This window comes from Globicephala melas, chromosome 15, assembly GCF_963455315.2.
Source record: "Globicephala melas chromosome 15, mGloMel1.2, whole genome shotgun sequence".
In the NCBI taxonomy this organism is placed as follows: domain Eukaryota; kingdom Metazoa; phylum Chordata; class Mammalia; order Artiodactyla; family Delphinidae; genus Globicephala; species Globicephala melas.
In genome coordinates this window covers 54367435-54393220 of record NC_083328.1, presented here as the reverse complement: position 1 = coordinate 54393220, position 25786 = coordinate 54367435, and the positions used below count along the sequence as shown (strand labels likewise).

Sequence of the window (25786 nt, the reverse complement as noted above, 5' to 3'; positions counted from 1 at the left end):
CCATTCAGCCAGTCTGTGTCTTTTGCTTGGAGCATTTAATCCATTTACATTTAAGGTAATTATTGATATGTATTTTCCTATTATCATATTCTTAATTGTTTTGGGTTTGTTTTTGTAGGTCTTTTCCTTCTCTTGTGTTTCCTGCCTAGAGAAGTTCCTTTAGCTTTTGTTGTAAAGCTGGTTTGATGGTGCTTTATTCTTTTATCTTTTGCTTGTCTGTAAAGCTTTTGATTTCTCTGTCGAATCTGAATGAGATACTTGCTGGGTAGAATAATATTGGTTGTAAGTTTCTCCCTTTCGTCAGTTTAAATATATCTTGCCACTCCCTTCTGGCCTGCAGTGTTTCTGCTGAAAGGTCATCTGTTAACCTTCTGAGGATTCCCTTGTATGTTATTTGTTGCTTTTCCCTTGCTGCTTTTAATACTTTTTCTTTGTATGTAATATTTTTTGTGTATTTAGTATGTGTCTTAGCATGTTTCTCCTTGGCTTTATCCTGTATGGGACTCTCTGTGCTACCTGGACTTGGGTGGCTATTTCCTTTCTCATGTTAGGGAAGTTTTTGACTATAATCTCTTTAAATATTTTCTCAGACCCTTTCTCTTTCTCTTTGTCTTCTGGGACCTCTATAATTCGAATGTTGGTGCATTTAATGTTGTCCCAGAGGTCTCTGAGACTGTCCTAATTTCTTTTCATTCTTTTCTCTTTATTTTGCTCCTCAGCAGTTATTTCCACCATTTTATCTTCCAGCTCACTTATTCTATCTTCTGTGTATTTTTCATTTCAGTTATTGTATTGTTTATCACTGTTTGTTCTTTGAAAGTTCTTCTAGGTCCTGGTTAAACATTTCTTTTATCTTCTTAATCTGTGCCTCCATTCTATTTCCAAGATTTTGTATCATCTTTATTATCATTACTCCGAATTCTTTTTCAGGTAGACTGCATATTTCCTCTTCATTCATTTGGTCTTGTGGATTTTTACCTTGCTTCTTCATCTACAACATATTTCTCTGTTGTCTCATTTTGTGTAACTTACTGTGTTTATGGTCTCCTTTCCACAGGCTTCAGGGTCGTAGTTCCTCTTGCTTCTAGTGTCTGCCCCCTGGTGGGTGAGGTTGGTCCAGGCACTTGTGTCAGCTTCCTGGTAGGAGGGACTGGTGCCGGCACTCTGTTGATTGGAACTGAGTCTTTTGCCTCTGATGGGCTGGGCTGTGTCAGGTAGTGTGTTTTGGTGTGTCTGTGAGCTTAGTACGACTTTTAGGCAGCCTGTCTGCTAATGGGTGGGGCTGTGTTCCTGTCTTGCTGGTTGTTTGGTGTGAGGCATCCAGCACTGGAATCTGCAGGCAGTTTGGTGAAGCCAGGTCTTAGTGTCAAGATGGAGACCTCTGGGAGAGCTCATGCTGACTAATATTCTCTGGGTCTGGGACTTTTCTGGTGGTCTGGTGTCCTGGGCTTGGCACTCTTATCCCAACCCCTGACTGGGGAAGTGAGACCCCACAAGCTGCACAGCCAAGAAAAAAGAAGAAAAGAAAACAAGCAGACAAGCAAAACCCAAGACAAGTGATAAAAGCAAAACCAAACAGACAAACAGAAAAAAAGAAAATACAAACAAACAAAAAAACCCAAGAGAACAACCGAACAAACAAAAGAACCCCAAAACAAACAATAAAAAACTAACAAAAACAACAAAACAAAACAAAAACAGAAAGCAAACTAAAAACAAAGGTGGGCTTCCCTGGTGGTGCAGTGGTTGAGAGTCCACCTGCCGATGCAGGGGACACAGGTTTGTGCCCTGGTCTGGGAAGATCCCACATGCCGCAGAGCGGCTGGGCCCGTGAGCCATGACCACTGAGTCTGCGCGTCTGGAGCCTGTGCTCCACAACAGGAGAGGCCACAATGGTGAGAGGCCCACGTACCACAAAAAAAAAAAAAAAAAAAAAAAGCAAAGATAACATAAAACAAACACACAAAGACGATTAAAAAAAAGAACAAAAGGAAAAACAAGAAAAAACCCCACAAAACCACAATAAAGTAAAAATAGAAAAGTAAAAAATATATTTAAAAATTAAATAAAATTAAAACAGAAAACAACAACAGAACAAAGTGAAACAAACAAACCAAAAAAGAGTGCTTGCTTCAGTAGCACATATACTAAAATTGGAATGATACAGAGAATATTAGCATGGCCCCTGTGCAAGGATGACATGCAAATTCATGAAGCGTTCCATACTTTTTTGCTGTACGGTAGAAATTAAGACAACATTGTGAAGCAACTATACCCCATAAAAATTAATTTAAAAATAGAAAAACAATAGTAATAATAATATTTTCCTGAGGCCTCCACTCTCAGTGTCCTTGACCCCACAGTGAGCCACAGCCAACCCCTCCCTCCCCAGGAGGCCCTCCAATACCTCTAGGTAGGTCTCTGGACCTGCTGTGGGCCCTGTGGGAGCAGCTCAGACTCTGACCTGGCCCATCTCCCACATGTACTTGCCCTCAGTTGCTAAAGCTAGACTGGTCTCAGTTGTAGGAGCACATGTCCATTCAGATATTCCTCAGATGCAGGGTTTACCAAGCAGATCACAGGGATTTAATCCACAGCTCGTGCAACTGCACAGAGAGAATTCCGTTCCTCTTCCTTAGTAGCACAGCTCCTGGGGCTCAGCTTTGGTTTTGGTCCCACCTCTGCATGTGGGCTACCGTTAGGTGTCTTTTCCCCACCCAGGCGAGAGGTGGTGAAAGCAGCAGTGATTGAGGCACCCACGCTGACTGGGGAACTTACTCACTCAGGCTGTGGAGGGATAAGGCAGCCACAACTGGGTCGTGTAAAGTGTCTGCGGTGACAGAGACTGGCAGGAAGTTGCAACAGACTGGGACATGCTTGCTCTGGTGGGAGTCCCTCCCAGTGTCCGTGGAGGCAGGGGCCAGCGGTGGGGAAGGGGGTTGCAATGGCGGCTCCTCTCCTTGTGTGCCACTCAACAATGATACCTTGCTTCTATAGCAGCCTGGGTTTCTTCCAAAAACCTTCCCTGTTGTGGAGCTCCTTACTCCTGTCCCTTCAGGCTGTCTCTTCACAGCCAATCGCTGTCCTCCCCGGGTCTACTCTCCAAACCCCAGTTTCCAGCACCCAACCCCCTCCACACCAGGAGACACGTGACTCAGGCTAGGGTGCGCAGGGCTTTGGCATGGACCATGTACGCAGTTCTTACTTTGTCCTGCCTTCCACAGACCGGTTGCTGTGTTCACCTCCAGTCCCCCAAAGGTCCCTTTCTGCCCCAGCTGATTTTCCCGCCATGAATGGGCTTTTCTGAGTGCAGGAACCTCTCCCCACCTTGATTTCCCCGCCAGGGATGCTGGCCCTTCTCATTTCTTTTCTTCTGTTGTTTCTTTCTTTCTCAAGTTCCAAAAAATCAATCCACTCTCTACAATCAGATGTAAAACTATGACCAACAGAAAATACAACATAAACTTTTCTCATGTTAACAGAGTAAATGGTTTTACTAAAAGCTGTTGACATTTCTATCAGTAGTAGCCATAGGGAGGCCGTTGGTTGTGACCATAGTGTGCATATTGATGGGGATAGTAAGGTTCTTGTCTGTGCTGTGAGTAATTGTTACCCCAGGTTCGTCCATGCCATTGATGGATCGATTGTCACTTGGCCACCCCCATCTGCTATCCCTGCCTCTAAACTGTCTGTTATCTTGCAACTGATTGCCTCTATTTCTTTGGTTCCCACCAGCTCTGCTATTCCATTCCTCAACAATTGGAGGGAACTCAGGAGGGCGTTTCAGGTATTCCTGGTACTCTTTGTCATCTTCTATGAATCTACTGGCAAACATCTCCTCAAAATTTGTAACAGCTTCAGAAGTGTCAGTCATTCTGAAATTCCCTGGGATTTGAGGCAACTGTACCGTTTAATGTTTATATTGTTTAGATCTCCATCCCAGAACACCGTCACAGGACCTCCAGACCCCTTCAGCTCTCCAAGGTAACAGGGCCACACCTGTAGATGTATTCTTGATGTACTTGTGAGGAAGGGTGAATTCCGCATCCTCCTATTCTGCCATCTTGATTCCTCACTCCTACAGTTTCTTCTTAACACAGAGACCAGAGGATCCTTTTAAAGTGTAAATCATATTATATTAGTCTTTGGTGGCTTCTTATCTGACTCAGAGCCTAAGCCAAACTTAAGAGGTCTTAACCTGGCCCCATGCCCCTGGGGCCCTGGGCCTGGCCTCTCTGACCTCACCTTGTACCATTACCCATCCTTCCCACACCAGGCTGGGCTGCTGCCTAGCATGCTCACCCTTCAGAGAGGCCCAGCCTTGCCTCTCTCCTGCTGATGCTCCCTCATCATGTCCTTCCCTGGCTTTATTCTTTTCCACAGCACTAGTGTCATTGGGCACCCTATGTATTTTATTGTTAATTTATTTGTTTGTCTCCCCCAACTAGAACATAAATTCCAAGATAGCAGGTACTGTATGAAGAATGGATGAGTAAAAATAAAAACAACAACAACAAAACAAAAATTAAAAAGAAAGAATGGATGAGTAAATGCTGTTATTATTTCATTACGAGAGAGGCCCGCATTTATTTAGGGCTGAAGTTGATCACAACATAAAGTGTCTCCATTCCCCTCCCCACTCCCCATGCACATACATAGCTTAAGGATGCTTATGGATAACTTTGGAAGGTTCCAGTATAAGGGTTGGGAGTCATAGGCAGCACTGAATTAGGTGAAGCTGATGCTGAAAGTTCAGCCTCTCTGTACACCAGTGCCAAATCGAATCTTGGAGACAGAGTTTTGGGTGAAGTAGAAAAGGATAGCTTTATTGTTTTGCTGAGCAAAGGGGGACACAGCAGGCTCCTGTCGTGAAAAACCATGTGTCCCCACCTGGGAGGATTTGATGAGGAGTTTATAGCAATAGTTCAAGGGTGGAGTTGCTGACAAGATGAGGGTGTGTGCAGGGTCTCAGGTGATCTCCTAATCTTGATGAGCTTCTTTGGTCTTTAATCTGGCCTCAGATGGTTTCTTGGCTGCTCCTCCCTTGATTAGCAACAGTTCAAATCTGCCCTTTGGAACTCAGGGAAGGTTATGGAGGCCGGAGTCTTGCTCACAAGAAACGGGGGACAGAAAAGTCTCCATGCCCGGGAGCCCCACAGGGTCCTCCTCAGTTTCAAAGCCTGAATTTAGCCCCATAGCATGTTCAGTGTTGGAGGAGGAGATTGTCAGATTTCCTCTGCCTCCCAAAAGAAAAGTCAAAATGTGTAACTGATGGAGACACGGCAGAACTGTCAGCCATTTAACATGTGCAAAGTGGGACTTCCCTCGTGGTCCAGTGTCTGACTCCACACTCCCAATGTAGGGGGCCCGGGTTTGATCCCTGGTCAGGGAACTAGATCCCACATGCCACAGATAAGAGTTCTCATGCTGCAACTAAAGATCCTGCGTGCTGTAACTAAAGAAAAGATCCCCCATGCTGCAACAAAGATCCCGGACGCGGTGACAAAAATCCCGCACGCCGCAGCTAAGACCCAGTGCAGCCAAATAAATAAGTAAATATTTAAAAAAAATATATCGTGGGGCTTCCCTGGTGGCGCAGTGGTTGAGAGTCAGCCTGCCGATGCAGGGGACACGGGTTCGTGCCCTGGTCCGGGAAGGTCCCACATGCCACGGAGCGGCTGGGCCCGTGAACCATGGCCGCTGAGCCTGTGCGCCTGGAGCCTGTGCTCTGCAACGGGAGAGGCCACAACAGTGAGAGGCCCGCGTACGGCAAAAAAAAAAAAAAAAAATATATATATATATATATATATATATATATATATATCTCGTGTGTAAAGTAAGTTATAGACCCTTGTGCAGCGGCTTAAACTCTGTCGCTTCTGTCAAGGCAAACACACACACACAGATGAGTCACCCGCCTCTGTGCTTTTGGAGTCCCAGTTTTTAAGAGTACTGAGCCTTAACCTAAAAGAGAGGTTCAATTTCTGGAATCAGGGCAGGTAGGAGAGAGATTTGGGGATTTGCCTGTCTGCTGTCCTTGAAAAGCATCCTGTTTAGGTTTCCCACCCCCACACCTTCTCACACTCCCCTCCCCTCCCCACCCCGGAGCTTGACCTTTCCCAGTGGAACTGTCCTTAGCGTCCATCTCCCGCCTTTTGCCTGTGGCTGTGCCTGACCCTCTGCAGCACTCCCAGCACTCCCGCTGGGGTGCACACAGTCCCCCAAGGAAGGTTCTGTGCCTGGGCATTTCTCTCTGCGCAACAGCGTTCTGGAATGTCTTAGAATGGGTGAGCAATGATTGCTTCTGTTTGTGGAGGACTTGCTGCCCATCAGGTTCTGTGCTGCTGGGCTCCATGCTTAGTGTTTCACAAACCTTTGCCACTTTCCATTTTTACCACAAACCTAAAAAATGGAAATTAGCCCTACTTTATACTTGAGGACATGAGGCTTAGAGAAGTTAGGAAACTTGCCCAGTGTCACTAATTAAATGGCAAAGCTGGGGCGAATCCAAAGGCAGCATTTTAAGTCATACTTTGAGACAAGTTTGCTTTTTTCTAACCTGGAAAGTAACCAAGGGGCTGATACCCTTGGGACAAGGAGCTACTGGAAATAAATGTAGGCAAGTTCATTAGCTTGATAGAGCAAACAACTCATTTTGGGAGGGGGTAATTTTAGGTAGGAATATTAGGTTTTGATACTATTTTATTCAGACTTAAATATTTTCAAAAATTTTCTTCGGCTGTACACCCGGCCACTCTAGTACTTTTGTAGGTTATGCCATTTATTACTGACAATACTCGTGACTGTTTTAAAAATGGACCAGATCACCCAGAGGTTCCTGTGAACTAAGTGGAAATGGTATGTTTGAGCCATGATGGGAGCAAGGATTATGCTGGGGTCAAATGGGAGGCAGCCATCCGTTTATTTAACAGCCCGCATCTGAGAGTTTATGCTAAATGGAAATAACTGGGGTCAGGTTTATCCACCACAAAAGGACTTCATTCTGACATCAGTAGGAGATGCTTACATGGAAAGCTGTTTATTTTGTTGTAAACATTCTAGATCTGCCTTTGGTGAGAAGATTTTCTACAAAGTAAACTTAGGTGGTCACTTGTAATCTGGCCGTTACCAAGCCATGAACTTGAGATGGACAGCCTTAACCTCTGGGGGAGTCACTGCCCTGAGTGTCCAGCCAATGGGCTCTGCGCTGACCATCTTCCACCACGTGTTTCTCAGACTGTCCAGGAGCCTGAGGGTTCACTTTCTACTTGTAAATTGAGTCGCTTTCCTCCCCTCACTGCATGTTCTAAGGTGCCTTTGGTTACAGACTCTCTCCCTCACCAGCCGTCTGGAGACTTTGGCCCATGTTTTAATCTAGTCCAATAACTCTGGATCCCTAGTTTGTCAGAGACCCGGCCTATCTGCACATTGGTTTCTGCAGGTGTCCTGATGGTGGCCATCCCGTCTCAGCTTCTCAACACATCCACTTCCCAAGCCAACTTCATTCTTGGTTTGCTTTTTGCTGCTGTGTGTTGTTAGGAAATTGCTCTTCTAGGGGTTGGTGAATGGTCAAAAGTTTCCAGTTGCAGTCACCAGGGTCGCCCAGCATTGGGCGCATCCAACCTGGGACTCACTGCACTTGGCTCCTTTTGTATGGATTCCCCGTGTCACCATGCATCTGCCTCTGTTGTGGGCCTGTCACTGACCCAGCTTCTGGAAGAAGGCCCTGCTCTGCCTCCTCCCTCGTCACCTCACGCAAAACTCTTCCTCTTTCTCCGGCCGTGACCTCCACCCCAACTGCTCCTGCTCAGGTGCCGGGAGCGAAACAGATACTCCTCTGCCCTTATCTGCTGTGCCCAGCTGCCACCTCACTGCCCGTGCCCCGGGGGAGGGGATTCGTGGCAAAGGACGTGAGGCTTGAGAGTGCTTTCCAAGAAGTGCACGGGTTGATAAGAATCTGAGAGTATTAGTCAGAAAAACCTCAAAGCCTTGGTCGTTTCTGTCTGGGTACCAAAGGCAGGTGAGGCCAGGCTCTGTCTAAATAAACAGAGCTCATCTGTCCTGAGGTGACCGATTAGCCATTTCCTATGAATTGCTGGGGAGCAAACAACAACTTATCACCTTGGCCAAGCACAGGATCGTGAAACCCCCGCCTTTGCGCTTCCTGGGGAGATCAGGCAGAAGAGCCACACGCCAAGAAGGTCCTCCCGAAACACAGTTGGCTTCACGTCCTCTATTTAAATCCCCTTGAGATGTCCTGGTCCACTTCACTTTCCTGCCAACTCCTCGCAAGGCTCCTGTGCCTCATTTTCAGGACTGTGTAATATGATGTCTGGGGTATTTGTTCAAAATATTTAACAACCAATTCAACAGTATTGCAATATTTTAACAACTGGCAAGGCTGTGCAGGTGCACACCAGCTGAATACAAGCCCCTGCTGGTGTCTAAGTATCATTAACGCAGGCCTGCTGTTCCAATCGGGCCTGTTTCTATGCTGAGTCAGGCCCTGGTGCCTCAGCTGCATTGTTTCCCTCATTGAAGTGTGCTCTCCCCTCCCTGATTAGCTCCAGTCCACTCCAGAGACTGATGAATTCAACCTGTCAATTAGTCCCAAGTACATTTTTGTTGATGGACTTGAACTCCCTGCCTCTTAGATACACATTTCCTTTCTCTTTCATTACTGGGCTTGAAGAAAGCATATAGTAAACAGAATGAAAGTGCAGAGTGAAATGGCAAATAGTCTTGGAGAAACCTCTCAAACTCAAGGTCACAAAGGCTTCCTGGAGGTGCAGTCCTGTGTGTACCATTCTAGCTTGATAAACTCTGGGTAGCTCACGTGGCCTGTCTCATCAGAGCCCTTGCAAACCTTTATCCTGGAGAGCACCCAAGATGTATTCTAATGCAGGACACAGTGTTCCTCTGCAGTTGCTTTGACATTGCAGCGTGGAGGTGGGAAACCTCAGCCCTTTCCTCCAACTTGAACTTCTAAGAGCAGTTGTTGGGGAAATTAGTTGAGTGTATACAGCAAGTTGAATATTAAACACAGTGTCTTAGATGATTAAAGGCCCTGCTGACAAGTGGCTATAAGTTTAAAGTAAATGGTGGTTTGTTGCTCCTTATTCTTCTTTTGGAATCTGTCAACATCCCAATCTTCAAAGGCCATTTTATAACCTGTGTTTAGGCATTTCATCTAAGGAATTTATTTTTTAAGAGTAGATAAGTATGTCTTTTTCCTTTCTGCTATTCATGTGGTATCCATTTGTAGTTCTTGAATATTTTATTTCCATAAGAAATTATAAGCTCTTAAATTCAAAATCTCAAAAAGAATTTACATAATAACTGTAGAATTTTGGATGTGGTGTTGTCATTTTAAACAGGAGTCAGGGTATATTTCAGACGTGGAAATAATGTTAAAGACATTTTCTTTATAGCTGCATTAAATAGTACCCAACCTAGTAGCTAATGACAGAGCCTCCTCTAAACTGGACCTAAGATACACTCAGGAAGGGAAAGAAGGAGACTGATGAGCCAATTCTCTGAGAAATCATAGAACAAAATCTGAAACTTCCTATCACATATCAAGTTGATGGGTTTTATTTGGGAAGTTTGAGTATTCTTCATGGCAATGCATCTCTGCATTTTGTTACCACTTCCTGGATTGAGTTATGCAGATTCAGCCAACTAGGCTTAATTTTCAGGTTCTAAACGGGTTTTGAACTCTTTTCTTGCCACTGTTGGAAGGCAGCAATGTGTCCTAATTGTGTGGCCCAAGGAGTGAAGGGTAAACCGTAAGTGTACATGATTAAGGCCCACAGAGTTAGAGAATGGTACAGCTTCTGGGCCAGTGTGCCCAAACTGTGCTCCAGGCAGCTTTTTGAGAGCTACAGGTCAGGACTGGGAAGTGGTCCCTGGACTCTCCACTCTTGCTCATCCTCCAGATAATTATTCATTGGAAGAAAGGATGTCAGGGCCAAAAAAAAGGTTTGAAAACTGCCAAGGTCTCCTAGTTGTCTCATTTTCTCCAAGGGGAAGTTAAACCCCAGGATATTGAAGAAAGTCACCGAAAGTCACATAGTGACCTGGCAACTCCTATTTCCTTGGAGACCCTCTTTACAGATTACTTCTAACTGTGACTTTTCTATCCCTTAAAAATATATATATATACATACATACATATAGTTCTGTATTTTAGCCTGCTAAATTGTAGACAATGTTAAATAGTAGAGGTGATAACAGTTTGAGTAGAATTCTTTTTCTAATAAATTTATTTATTCATTTCTTTATTTTTGGCTGCATTGGGTCTTTGTTGCTGTACGCGGACTTCTCATTGTGGTGGCTTCTCTTGTTGTGGAGCACGGGCTCTAGGCACGCCGGCTTCAGTAGTTGTGGCTCATGGGTTCTAGAGTACAGGCTCAGTAGTTGTGGCACACAGGCTTAGTTGCTCTGCGGCATGTGGGGTCTTCCCGGACCAGGGATCAAACCCTCGTCCCCTGCGTTAGCAGGCGGATTCTTAACCACTGTGCCACCTGGGAAGCCCGAGTAGAATTATTTTTAAGGCTCAGGAATGCTATTTGTGATCCGTACCATCTCTCATCATCCTTTGAGTGTCAAGGACACTTGCTGTGGGAGAAGAGGCTTGTTTACTTCTGTGCACTCTGCCTGCAGTTACAGGTTTGTTTGTTTTTTTGTTTTGTTTTTTTTGTTTGTTTGTTTGTTTTGTGCGGTACGTGGGCCTCTCACTGTTGTGGCCTCTCCCATTGCGGAGCACAGGCTCCGGACCTGCAGGCTCAGCGGCCATGGCTCACGGGCCCAGCCGCTCCGCGGCATGTGGGATCTTCCCAGACCAGGGCACAAACCTGTGTCCCCTGCATCGGCAGGCGGACTCTCAACCACTGCGCCACCAGGGAAGCCCGAGATTACAGTTTTAAGGATACCCCTAAAGACTGTCTTTTAAAGCTATTAAGAAAACTGTATTCTTATATTTTATAGTATTGTGAGTTTTTTCCTGCTTACAAAATAATACAAACGAGTGGAAGATTAAAATAAATTCTAAAAACAAACAAGGAAAGCGGTTTAACTTCATTGCTTTACAATGTATTCAGTAATTGTTATGTCCAGAATTTTCTTCTACAAAGAACTTTTTGGAAAATATTGGGGCATGTTAAGCACAGTATAGATAAAAAGATGAGGACGTTATCCATGGACCAATGCCATTTTAGAATTAAAGTGTAAGGGGAGAATGGGTTAAAATAATATCCTGTGTTTTTAGCCAGTAATACTTAAGCAGCTACTCTGGGTCTGGAGCCTGGGCACGTGCTTGGCAGGCTCTTGCTATGGGGCAGAGTTTGAGTCTGCTGCCCTCTTGTGGCCACTTTTTTCATGTTCCTTAGCCTTACAGAGAAAAAGAATTTAAATGTACCATATGTGTTAAGCCTTTGTAATTCATTCTTTGCAGAGTTTTTTCATCTTAAAACAAAGATGAACAAAGTTGTTAGAGATTATTTTACTCATTTGAAGTCTGAGAAAATGACTTATTAATTAGGCCTAGTTACTGCACATGTTATATAATTTGAGGACACCTTTTCACATATCTTGCTTGATTGATTACAGGGTAGAATACAGATATAAAAAATGCTATCTGACTTTTTTTTTTGCACATTTGCCAAATAAATGTTATATTTTCTTCTGAAAAGATAAGATCAAAGGATTTAAATATGCCTTATTTGATGAAATTATAGGAGCATTAAAAAGTAAGAGATTTTAAAAATCTTTTGTAATCTGACAAAATAGTGTAGACCTATTTCTCCCTGCTTTTCTCTGCTAAGTACAACTATACACCCTGGAAACGCAAGTGGCATCCAAAGTAGAACATTTGCAGTGGTAAGAAGAAGATGAATTGTTTTGGGGGCCCCAGGACTGAAGGAACAGCATAGAGAAGGTGACCAGGACCAGTGCACCCTGACCTACATCTAGAAACAAGAACGGGTCACATAGACTCCTCTCACCCCATGATTGACTGGTTGTCTATCCAACATCATCAGGAGAACCCAGCACCCAGCAAGGGGGAGCCTATAGGAGACCCGTAGCAATAAGTGACCAGGGGAAGTGCTCTCCTCCACTGGGCCCAAGATGCCCCTCCCCTACTAAGCCAGACCTAGGCATCCAGGAGGCACAAACAGGGGGATTCTGCCAGCACTGCAAGTGACCCAGCCTGGGAATTCCCTTTATCTTAATGGGCCTGAGACTCCCCTCCTTTACCCACATTCACTCTGGCAGCTGGGGAGCAGCAAAGAGGGGGGCACTGTAAAGGGGAACCCCACCTCAACAAGCAGCCCTGCCTGGGAAGTATGCCCAGGGGCCTGAGATCTCCCCCTGCCAAGGAACACCTATAGGCCAGGCCAGGCCCTCAGACAATACCAGCAGGGACCTGTGGGAGCCTCAGCAGCACCAGACAAACCACAATGAACAGCAGAGTCTCTGAAAATTAGACCGCAGCCCATGAAAGCAGGCCAGAACCTGAGTGCTGAACCTAAAGAGAATGGCTGCCTGCTAAAAAGAAGGATTTAAATAGGACCAAGATTCTCTAAATGAATCGTCTCTAAACATAGTGGACAAATGTTCAGTATACAACCCCAAATCACCTGTCAAACCAAGAGCTGAAAAGTCACAACTTGAATGAAGAAGCAGTCACAGACACCAACAGTGAGATGAATCACACTGATTTGGAATTAAATCACAAGGGTTTTAAAGCAACCAACATAAAAATGCTTGACAATCAATTACAAATTCTCTGGAAATAAATGAAAAATAGAAAATCTCAGCAAAGAATTAGAAAAAGAAGCAAATGTAAATGGTAGAATGAAAAATACAACAGCCAAAAAACTGATGAATTGAACCTCATCAAAATTAAAAACTTTTGCTCTCTGAAAACCCACATGATGAGGATGAAAAGATAAGATGCACACTGGGAGAAGTATTTGCAAATCTGATATCAGACAAAGGACCAGTATCTCTGGAGTATGTAGAAACGTCAAAACTCAACAGAAAAAAATAAACAATCCAATTAGAAAATGGGCAAAAGACACAAAGAGACATTTCTCTGAAGGGGATATCCAGATGGCAAATAAGCACGTGAAAATATGTTCAACATCATTAGCCACAAGGAAAACTAAAACCATAATGATACCTATCAGAATGCTAAGATAAAATGACAGCACCAAATGCTGGTGAGGAGGTAGAGAAACTGGATCATTCATACATTGCTGGTGAGAATGTAAAGTGGTTCAGCCACTCTGGAAAATGGTTTGGCAGTTTCTTATATAAAACTAAACATGCAGTTACCACATGATCCAGTAATTACACTCTTGGACATTTGATCTGAGAGAATTGAAAACTTAGATTTGTGCAAAAACCTGTACATGAATGTTCATAGCATGTTTATTCATAATAGCTAAAAACTTGAACTGCCCAGTTATCCTTCAATAGGAGAATTGTTAAATTGTGGTGCATTCAGACCATGAAGCACTGCTCTGCAGTAGAGGAATGAACTAGCCATGCACACAGTAACTTGGGTGAATCTCCAGGGAATTAGGCTGCATGGGAAAAAACAGCGAATTCCCAGAGGCTACATACTGTATTCCATTTATATAATTTCTTTTTTTTTTTTTTTTGTGGTACGCGGGCCTCTCACTGTTGTGGCCTCTCCCATTGCGGAGCACAGGCTCCAGACGCGCAGGCTCAGCAGCCATGGCTCACGGGCCTAGCTGCTCCGCAGCATGTGGGATCTTCCCGACTGGGGCACGAACCCGTGTCCCCTGCATCGGCAGGCGGACTCTCAACCATGGCGCCACCAGGGAAGCCCTATATAATATTTTTGAAATGACAGTATTTTTAGAAATTTCAGAACAGATTAGTGGACACCAGGGATTGGGGTGGGCAGAAGGATGTGGGCCTGGTTATAAAGGGCGACATGAGGGATCCTTGTGGTGAGGGAAATATTCTGTATCTTGATGGTGATTATGGATGTGTGAATCTACACATGTGATAAAATCGTATAGATACACATAAATGATTTTAAGTAAAACTGAGAAATATGAGTAAGATGGTTGGATTTATCAATGTCAATATACTACAGTTTGAAGTACAATACATTAGGAGAAAGTGGGTAGAAGTTCACAGGATCTATCTGCATTATTTCTCAGGCTTATTTCAATAAAACTTCCTGTGAAAAAATCTGTTGGACATCTCAAGAAATACTGGTCCTTTTATTTTTTAAATGCCTGTCAGATCACCTTTTCCTTGTTATGCCTTATATTTCTCTGAAACAACTTTTAAAATCATTATACAAATAAACAGTTGCCTATCTTTGATCATTTTCACTGTTTCTAATGTTCTGCTATTATAAAGGGCTGTGTTCAACATTCTTATGGTTAAACCCTTGTATATACCTTAAATTGTTCTTCAAGCTATGTTTCTATAAGAAAAATTGCTGTATCACAATAATTTTTTTTTTCTTTTTTTGCGGTACGCGGGCCTCTCACTGTTGTGGCCTCTCCCGTTGTGGAGCACAGGCTCCGGACGCGCAGGCTCAGTGGCCATGGCTCACGGGCCCAGCTGCTCTGCGGCATGTGGTATCTTCCTGGACCAGGGCACAAACCCGTGTCCCCTGCATTGGCAGGCGAACCCTCAACCACTGCGCCACCAGGGAAGCCCATGATATTTCTAGCTTTTAACCCACACAGCTTCAAAAGTCATTTAGTGGTTCTGTGCCCTGCTTTCCTTCTCTGTAAAATAGGAACAAGGCCTTTTTCTCCCCAATTCCCAGGGATTTTGGTGTTCTTTCTCCTTTGTTTTTCTTCCTTGGCTCTGTCTTTATGCTATCTTGTGATTTTGTGTGTCCTTAAAGCCACCTTCAGTCCTTGATGGGAAAAGGTAGGGGTATAAGTAAGTAAAGAACCACATAAATAAAATAAAGAGAGTTATGAAAGCACTGAAAGAAGTTCAAAGCATCACACATAAGAGAAATTTTTAGCCAGTGAGTGTTGTGAATGGCAGAGGTTGGAAAATCCACTTTGTCATTTTGTCTGTTAGGTTAGAAATGTTCAAATCATTGTAGACTTCGTGCGATATCTACAGAAGATAAAATATTAGAAAAACGTGGATGAAATAAACTTTCTTTGGTCCTTTGAAGATAGAAGTTCTGAAATAGTTAAGTAGCAGAGGTAAGAATATACTTTTTTTTTTCAGAATGTACCTTTAAGACATGTGGCTGGAAGTTCTTATAAAGGAGAATTAACGTAGAGATTATGATGCATCTCTCACCCTCAGGAAGTGCTCACTGCAAAGGTCACACAAAAGAATGATTACAAGGAGAGTATAAAGTCACTTATAAATAGTCATCACAATAGCTGACATTTATTGTTTCCTTGGCCCTATCCCAGGTAATCCTTCAATAAGCAAGGGGAGAGATACTGTTTTCATCCCCATTTTAGAGATTTCTTTTTTTTTGGCTGTGTGGCGTGTGAGATCTTAGTTCCCCAACCAGGGATCAAACCCGTGCCCCTTGCAGTAGAAGCACAGAGTCCTAACCACTGGACCACCAGGGAACTCCCTCATCCCCATTTTAGAGTTGAGAAAACTGAGGCCCAGCTAATTTATTTAACCAAGGCTATGGTAGAACTAGGCAGTCTCACTCCAGAGCTTTGTCAGTGACCACCATACACAATATTGCCCAAGTGGTTCCCTCAAGCAGCAGTGCTTCTCGAGGTTTCCTCCAAGGCTGACACCATCAAGTTCTGTGTCACACACACTTCTGGGCCAGGGCCAGGATAAAGGGAAATGGGTGACTTTTTGCTCTGGCTCCCATCTGGCTTGATCACCAGCCCTGGCCTTCCCTTTTCACTGTCCTGGGCTTATTCTCACCCTAAGCATATGCTCAATAAGCCCACAAACACTTGTAATTCAAGAGGGGCTGAATTTCAACACAACATTCTTGAAGACCAGAGAGGCATGAGGACACTTGTTCTTCACCTTGTTTGACTGAAGATTCCTTCAAAAATCTGATAGATGGATAAAGAAGATGTGGTACATATACACAAAGGAATATTACTCAGCCATAAAAAAGAATGAAACAATGCCATTTACAGAAACATGGATGGACCTAGAGATTATCATATTAAGTGAAGTAAGACAAAGAAAGACAAATATTATATGATATCACTTCTATGTGGAATCTAAAAAATGATACAAATGAACTTATTTACAAAACAAATAGACTGACAGTCATTGAAAACAAACTTATGGTTACCAAAGGGGATAGCAGAGACAAAGGGGGAGATAAATTAGGAGTTTGGGATTAACATATACACATTGCTATGTATAAAATAGATAAACAACAAGGACCTACTGTATAGCACAGGGAACTATATTCAGTGTCTGATAATAACCTATCACGGAAAAGAATCTGAAAAAGAATATATAGATATAGATATAGATGTATATATATAGATGTGTGTATATATATATGAATCATCTTGCTATACACCTGAAGCTAACACAACATTATACATCAACTATACTTCAATTTTTTAAAAATGGTTTTTAAAAAGAAAGAATCTGGGGAATTCCCTGGCAGTTCAGTGGTTAGGACTCGGTGCTTTTACTGCTGGGGCCAGGTTCAATCTCTTGTTGGGGAACTAAGATCCTGCAAACCTGCAAGCCGTGCAGACAGACGAAAAAAAAAAAAAAGAATCTGATAGAAAAAATGAAAACTTTCCCCACGGGGGGGGAAAAAGAGGGCCTCAAATGTAGCATGCGGTTTTGGGGGAACCCCCGCCAGAAGCCTAGGCCTTGATTTAACATTTAAAGGAATAAAACAACAATGACAAGAGGAGGTGTTGATGGGCTTGCTAACTAGGGGTTGGGAGGCTGTCTCCTTCCTCCTCAATCAAAAGAGGAAGTTGCCTATTCCTATGACTTGATCATTAAAACATTAGTATAGTTCCCGAAAAGAATAATCTATCTTCCACTCAGTCTCTTGTGTGTTTTCTACGTGACTTTAATGTCCCTGCAGGCTAGTTTTGTTTGTTCAGGGTCTGCCACATCCTGTAAAATCTTTCACTGTCTTGGAACCAATCTGGGACTGTACAAGAACATTTCCGTGATGGCCTAACAGGAATTCCATCGCAGACATTGCCCTAGATGAAGGTGTCTGTCACCTACCTAACCCTGTAGACCAGTGCACTTGACATTTTTCCACTGGCATGGATATGTGGATACATGTGCTGGTGCATCTAACAGGGATTTATGTTTAGAAGCCGGATCTTGTTCAGCTTTTTTTTTTTTAATAATAATTCATTTTTTATAAATTTATCTTTGGCTGTGTTGGGTCTTCATTTCTGTGTGAGGGCTTTCTCTAGTGCCACGACCAGGGGCCACTCTTCATCGCGGCGCGCGGGCCTCTCACTATCAACGGCGTCTCTTGTTGCGGAGCACAGGCTCCAGACGCGCAGGCTCAGTAGCTGTGGCTCACAGGCCTAGTTGCTCCACGGCATGTGGGATCTTCCCAGACCAGGGCTCGAACCCTTGTCCCCTGCATTGGCAGGCAGATTCTCAACCACTGCACCACCAGGGAAGCCCTCTTCAGCTTCGCATGAGATGTTTCCTATTGACTTGGTAAACTTGAAGTGTTTGAAGGCAAGGAGAAAAACAACAAACAACCCAAGAGATGCCACATATTCAGATTCTTTGGCAGTTTATTTACTGAAAAGAGAGTATGTGCTGGTGGTGAATAAGGCCTTTGCCCAGCCCGGGAAATCTTGTGGAGTCCGGGCAGCAGGAACCCTGGCAGCATCCCACGGTGATCAGCTGAGGGAAAAACAAAAATCTTACAACACTGTCCCCAAATGCCCCCTTTCCCTCCCAGAAGATAATCTTGTTTTGCCAGACATAGGAAAGCTGTACCTGATGCTCAACTCTTGGACTAACAGTCATGAAGCTACTGTAACATGACTGTGTTTCCCCTGCTCACTGTCCTTTATCAATCAGTTCCCCATCACCCTTTTAGTTTCTTGAAATAAAGAAATTAGACCTTTCTACAAGTGGTACATTTTTCGGTTTCTTTAGACAGGAAAAAGGTACTTTGGGGCAGACAACAAAGTAAGAATGTAAATATTTGAACTGTCTGCTAAATTTGTGATCAGACAGAGGTGAGCCTAATGTTGTAGGACACATGGCTGGGCCTGGCGACCTCCTTTTCTTTGTTGAATGGGGAGAAAGTACAGCTTTTGGGGCTTAAAGGGTTTTATCATTTTTTACTGGGTGTCCTTAGGCATGTTAAGAACTTCTCTGAGCCTCAGTTTTTTCATCTGTTTTATGGGGCTAATAACACCTAACCAATGGGGTTGGACACACAACAGGTGTCACAAATGACAGTCCTCACCTCTATACTTTTAACTCTTGTTTAAGCATCAGGCTCAATGGTCCATAATGTATAGATTTCTGGATTATACCTTCTTCCTCCCTGTTGAAAATTAAGACACTTGTCTCTTTTTCTTCTATCATATATCCATCTCTTGTGATGGTTAAGAGCACTGATCATTTTCCTATATTACTGTGAGAACGCGTATCATCTGCAATAAATGCCTTGTGCCCATTTCTACTCTTACCAGTCAGGCCTGAGTTTTGATAAACTACTTCCCAAGTTCTGAAGGAATTGGGTTTAGGGCTAAAAGAAATCAAACAATAATCTTGATAGAAGTGGAACAGAGGCCCACAGTGTTGTCCCTGGATCTGTTGAGGTCGCTGGCATCTGCTTCTGGCTATGGACAGAGAGATCCAGCATCACTATGTCTCTTCAGAGTGATGGGAGAATTGACTTTCCTAGCCATCTTGCCTGCCTATGCTGTGCTGATCAGTTAAGGTACCAACATTCCTTATTTGTATCCCCTGTTTTTGTTTCTGTACACCCAGGGGATGTAAACTGAGTGACTTGGGGTGAGAAAGGGTGTAGAGTGGCATTGATGGTTGCCAGCCCTGTCACCATCTTCTCCACTAATACGCCACATATTGTGTCTTTCACTGCAAGACTTGCTTTCAGTACCTGAGAGCAAGTGAGTTGTCCTGTAACCATCACCTGTAATTTTCTGCCTTGAATCCTCATTGTGTTCATGAGCACACTAGCTTAGAAGTCAGCTGGCTAGCAGCCACATGCTGGGACAGTGCCCACTGCTTTCAGCTGCAGCCCCGCAAGGCTGTGCTCTATGTCTTGGGTCCCTTTCCTATGCTGGGCCAAGGGCAGCTCTTGGCCACATTTGATTCTGCTTGAATTGTGATTCAAAATTGGGACAATGATAACATTTTGGTATTAAATAATTAAAATCCAGAAATACAGTGTAAACTCCTGACTTCTGAAAATATTTCTGAAAATAATATATAGGATACTACATTATTCAAAGCAGTTTCATAAGTTAGAGTCCTATTTCTGTGGAATGTTCCCAATTTGGCAAGCCAGATAACCCTAGAATTATTTGAACACTACTGGAAAAGCAGTGCCCTGGAGACTTCCTTTTTAAAGATATAGCCTTTCTTTGTCAGGCTTCAGGATTCGTGCCCTGGAAGCCATTAGTGATTTCAGGCAATGAGCTGTAGAGAAAATCCAACGCATATCTTTCTTGTTGCAGACTTGCTGCTACATTTTTGGAGGGAGGTCCCCACTTTGGTATATGTATGATAGTTATGATATTAGTGATGAAGACATTAGTCATCCTTTTAAAAAATTTATTTAAATAAATAACACAGAAGGGTATGAAATGAAATATAAAAGTCTCATGTCTCTTCAGTACTTCTCCCTAGAGATCATCATAAATAACTTCTGTGCATCTTTCCAGATATTTTCTATGCAGTTATAAGCATATACATACATATAGTTATACTTACCCATACATACATATACACACATACACATACACCACATATATTACACATAACACAAACAGCTCATGTATCTGTTTTTTAGAAATGCAAATGGGATTTTACTATACATAGCATTTTGTATCTTACTCTTTTCACTTAATGCTATATTAAGGCATCTTGCCATTTTAGTACATGTAAATCTCATATTTTGGGTGGCTGCAGAGTATTCCACTGTATGGTTGGACCATACTTTATCTGATGTGATGTCTGTTGGTGGATGTTTAGGTCATGCCCACTTTTTAACTCTCACAGACAATCTGGTAGTGGGTTTCCTCATAACATATCTTACCCAATGCATTTGGTGAATGAATACTCTCATTAATAGAATCATATCTTGAGAACTATATTGCTTTATTTTAAGTATTAGTGATTTAGTAGATTTTAGTGGAGAATATTTATAATAAAGCCTATTGACTAACAAAAGATCCCTTTAAGAATGTATAAGAAACATTTACAGATGGCGGAAGGGCTATAGAAGTCAGGTTAGTTGGGTTGATCTTACTATTTGCTAGGAGTTAATTCATGGTAAAATATTTGTTTTAGAACGTCAAATTAATATGCCATGAAGGAATTTAAGGGGGGTGGCCTTTTTAAATGAGTTTCCATAGTGGCAGATACAGAGCTGTGGCACATGCATCATTAGAATGTTCTTCCAGAGGTGGAACTATAAAAGAATTTTTCATAAGAGGAGGTGAGAAGTGTTGGGGTGGATTCTTCTTTCTAAAACTGTGTTCATAAGTGATAAAAGTGACAGCTTTATAAAAAGTCACTAAAGAACTAGATGTACAACAAAATAGTAGAAAGGAGCTGAATGTACATGTTTGCACAAAAATGGGCAACCCATTTTAATTCCATGAAATGAATACTAACTACTGTTTAGAGTAAATCTTGATAGCATTAACAGATATGCTGTCCTTGAAGTAACAACTGACACTGCAGAAATACAAAGGATCATGAGAGACTCCTATAAGCAACGATATGCCAATAAAATGGACAAACTAGAAGAAATGGACAAATTCTTAGAAAAGTACAACCTTCCAACATTGAACCAGGAATAAATAGAAAACATGAACAGACCAATTACAAGCACTGAAATTGAAACTGTGATTAAAAATCTTCCAACAAACAAAAGCCCAGGGCCAGATGGCTTCACAGGTGAATTCTATCAAACATTTAGAGAAGAGCTAACACCTATCTTTCTCAAACTCTTCCAAAATGTAGCAGAGGGAGGCACACTCCCAAACTCATTCTATGAGGCCACCATCACCCTGATACTAAAACCAAGCAAAGATGTCACAAAAAAAGAAAAGTTGCAGGCCAATATCACTGATGAACATAGATGCAAAAATCCTCAACAAAACATTAGCAAACAAAATACTAGCAAACAGAATCACGTGAAAAGGATCATACACCATGATCAAGTGAGGTTTATCCCAGGAATGCAAGGATTCTTCAATATATGCAAGTCAATCAATGTGATACACCATATTAAGAAATTGTAGGATAAAAACCATATGATCATCTCAATAGATGCAGAAAAATCTTTTGACAAAATTCAACACCCATTTATGATAAAAAGTCTCCAGAAAGTGGGCATAGAGGGAACCTACCTCAACATAATAAAGGCCATATATGACAAACCCACAGCCAATATCATTCTCAGTGGTGATAAACTGAAAGCATCTCCTCTAAGATCAGGAACAAGACAAGATTGTCCACTCTCACCACTATTATTCAACATAGTTTTGGAATTTTTAGCCACAGCAGTCAGAGAAGAAAAAGAAATAAAAGGAATCCAAATTGGAAAAGAAGAAGTAAAACTGTCACTCTTTGCAGATGACATAATACTATACAAAGAAAATCCTAAAGATGCCACCAGAGAACTACCAGAGCTAATCAATGAATTTGGTAAAGTAGCAGGATACAAAATTAATGTACAGAAATCTCTGGCATTCCTATACACTAACAGTGAAAAATCAGAAAGAGAAATTAAGGAAACACTCCCGTTTACTATTGCAACAACAACAACAAAATACCTAGGAATAAACCCCACCTAAGGAGTCAAAAGATTTGTATGCAGAAAACTATAAGACACTGATGAAAGAAGTCAAAGACAATACAAACAGGTGGAAAGATATACCCTGTTCTTGGACTTGAAAAATCAACATTGTGAAAATGACTATACTCCAAAGCAATCTACAGATTCAGTGCAATTCCTATCAAATTACTAATGGCATTTTTCACAGAGCTAAAACAAAAAAGTTCACAGTTTGTATAGAAACACAAAAGACCCCGAATAGCCAAAACATTCTTGAGAAAGAAAAACAGAGCTGGAGGAATCAGGCTCCCTGACTTCAGACTATACTACAAAGCTACATTAATCAAGACAGTATGGTACTGGCACAAAAACAGAAATATAGATCAGTGGAACAGGATAGAAAGCCCAGAGATAAACCCACGCACATATGGTCACCTTATCTTTGACAAAGGAGGCAAGAATACACAATGGAGAAAATACAGCCTCTTCAATAAATGGAGCTGGGAAAACTGGACAGCTACATGTAAAAGAATGAAATTAGAAGACTTCCTAACACCATACACAAAAATAAACTCAAAATGGATTAAAGACCTAAATGTAAGACCAAACACTATAAAACTGTTAGAGGAAAACATAGCAGAACACTCTATGACATAAATCACAGCAAGATCCTTTTTTTTTTTAAAGTTAATTAATTTATTTATTTTTGGCTGTGTTGGGTCTTCGTTGCTGCATGCGGGCTTTCTCTAGTTGCAATGAGCGGAGGCTACTCTTTGTTGCAGTGTGCGGGCCTCTTATTGTGGTGGCTTCTCTTGTTGCAGAGCACAGGCTCTAGGCACATGGGCTTCAGTAGTTGTGGCACGTGGGCTCAGTAGTTGTGGCTCATGAGTTCTAGAGCACAGGCTCAGTAGTTGTGGCACACAGGCTTAGTTGCTCTGCAGCATGTGGGATCTTCCCGGACCAGGGCTGGATCACATGTCCCCTGCATTAGCAGGTGGATTCTTAACTACTGTGCAACCAGGGAAGTCCCAGCAAGATCCTTTTTGACCCACTTCCTATAGTAATGGAAATAAAATAAACAAATGGGACCTAATGAAACTTAAAATCTTTTGCACAGCAAAGTAAACCATAAACAAGACAAAAAGACAACCCTCAGATTGGGAGAAAATATTTGAAAATGAAGCAACTGATAAAGGATTAATCATCAAAATGTACAAGCAGCTTATGTAGCTCAATATCAAAAAAACAACCCAATCCAAAAATGGGCAGATGACCTAAATAGACACCTCTCCAAAGTAGACATACAGATTGCCAACGAACACATGAAAAGATGCTCAACATCACTACTCATTAGAGAAATAGAAATCAAAACCACAATGAGGTATCACCTCACACCAGTCAGAATGGCCATCATCAAAAATCTAGAAACAATAAATGCTGGAGAGGGTGTGGAGAAAAGGAAACCATCCTGGACTGTTGGTGGAAATGTAAATTGATACAGCCATTATGGAGAACAGTATGGAGCTTCCTTAAAAAACTAAAAATAAGGACTTCCCTGGTGGCACAGTGGTTAACAATCCTCCTGCCAAAGCAGGGGACACAGGTTCCATCCCTGGTCTGGGAAGATCCCACGTGCTGTGGAGCAACTAAGCCCATGCACCACAACTACTGAGCCCGCACACCGCAACAAAGAGAAGCCACCACAATGAGAAGCACACATACCACAGTGAAGAGTAGCCCCAGCTTGCCACAACTAGAGAAAGACCGTGTGCAGCAACAAAGACCCAACGCAGCCAAAAATAAATTTACCATATGACCAAGCAATCCCACTGCTGGGCATATACCCTGAGAAAACCATAATTCAAAAAGATACATGTACCACAAAGTTCATTGCAGCACTATTTACAATAGCCAGGACATGGAAGCAACCTAAATGTCCATCAACAGAAGAATGGATAAAGAAGATGTGATACATATATAAATAATGCAATTATTACTCAGCCATAAAAAGGAACGAAATTATGCAATTTGCAGAGACGTGGATGGACCTAGAGACTGTCATACAGAATGAAGTTAGTTAGAAAGCGAAAAACAAATACTGTATGCTAATGCACATACATGGAATATAAAAAAAAAAAATAGTACTGATGAACCTAGGGGCAGGGCAGGAATAAAGATGCAGACGTAGAGAATGGACTTGAGGACACAGGGGGGAAGGGTAACATGGGACGAAGTGAGAGAGTAGCATTGACATATATACACTACCAAATGTAAAATGGATGGCTAGTGGGAAGCTGCTGCATAGCACAGGGAGATCAGCTCGATGCTTTGTGATGACCTAGAGGGGTGGGATAGGGAGGGTGGGAGGGAGGCTCAAGACGGAGGGGATATGGGGATATATGTATACATATAGCTGATTCACTTTGTTGTACAGCAGAAACTAACGCAACATTGTAAAGCAATTATACTCCAATAAGATATTAAAAAAAATAAAAATAGATAAATAATTTATGGGGGTGGGAACAGATATGCTCTCCTTAAACAGATCCTTAGAATTAGATTTATTTGTTCTGTGTTCACACTTAAATCCCCTTTTCCCTTTGTGGGCACATCCCTTCGGTCAGGTGTCTGATTAGTGGCGTCCATGTTGGGAAAGCTGTGTGTCTCATGTGAGGTGGGTCCCCAGTGCCACACTCCAGCTTGCTCCTGAAGGGACTGCCACTCTGCCACAAGAATGGGCCCTCGGCAGCTCCAGCTACAGGCCAGGACAAATTTCCTTCTAATTACTGTTATTCTATGTCTTACAACAATGCATCCATCCTCCCTCACTTCTGTAGATAACTCAAGTTTTCACTCCATACCAGTGATTCTCAACCAGGGGTGATTTGCCCCTGGAGACATTTCGCAGTGTTTGGATACAGTTTGGGTTCTCCTCCTCTCTCACCTCCTCCTCCTCCTTTTTTTGAGGCCCAATAGAGATTGGCCCAACTTTTTATTTTGCCAACGAAATATCTTAAAAACAGCCTAGGGCTTCCCTGGTGGTGCAGTGGTTGAGAGTCCGCCTGCTGATGCATGGGACACGGGTTTGTGCCCCGGTCCGGGAGGATCCCACATGCCGCGGAGCGGCTGGGCCCGTGAGCCATGGCCGCTGAGCCTGCGGGTCCAGAGCCTGTGCTCCGCAACGGGAGAAGCCACAACAGTGAGAGGCCCGCCTATGGCAAAAAAAACCCAAAAACAAACAAACAAAAAAACAGCCTATACCAGTCATTCCACAAATCCCCCATCATTTTGTGAAAGACACGATATTTTAATATCCAAAATGGAAGAAGAACCTAATCCCAAAATCACGATCAGGCTTCTCTAGTCACAAGTTTTCTCACTTGGCCGTGGACTGGTGAGAATTTCATCATGGCCCAGCATGAGTTCATAGGCCAGCACTCAGGATGCTTTGATGTACAGAGCATATAAAGCACTGCTTACTGTGCCCTGGTACTTAATAGGCAACTGGGAAATGGTAATAAATACTATTAATAACTATTTCTTAGAGATTATGATGCATGAAATTTGATTCCTTCAATTTTTAAAAATTCTGATATCTTTGAACAAGTGAATGGGTGGCTGGCTATTCGTTCTGTTGATTAAATTTTCTGTGGTGGAGAGATTTCTGTAAAGTTTGTGGATCATATTTTTAGTAGATTATACCAAGATTCAAGCTCAGTTAAAATGTCTCTCTGCTTTCTAGAGCAAATCATTAGGTTAATGAGAAGTAATTTTTCC

The 25786-nt window shown here is 42.6% G+C and overlaps 1 protein-coding gene and 1 non-coding gene across 13 annotated transcripts in view; both read left to right on the top strand.

The window, feature by feature from the left end:
- SHLD1 (shieldin complex subunit 1) overlaps nucleotides 1-25786 on the top strand; it is a 97578-nt gene that overhangs the window by 20100 nt on the left and 51692 nt on the right. Inside the window, exon 4 of one of the 12 annotated variants that reach the window (XM_030872601.2) lies at nucleotides 3736-5532. The exons of the other annotated variants lie outside the window; for them this stretch is intronic. Within the exon in view, the coding sequence (XP_030728461.1) occupies nucleotides 3736-3896 (161 nt within the window). The 3' untranslated portion in view covers nucleotides 3897-5532. Of the gene's footprint in view, nucleotides 1-3735; nucleotides 5533-25786 lie in introns of those variants that run through there. 12 annotated transcript variants of the gene reach the window in all.
- Nucleotides 2124-2230, top strand: LOC115861668 (U6 spliceosomal RNA). Its single transcript, XR_004042855.1, has one exon. It is a non-coding gene; the product is annotated as a U6 spliceosomal RNA (small nuclear RNA).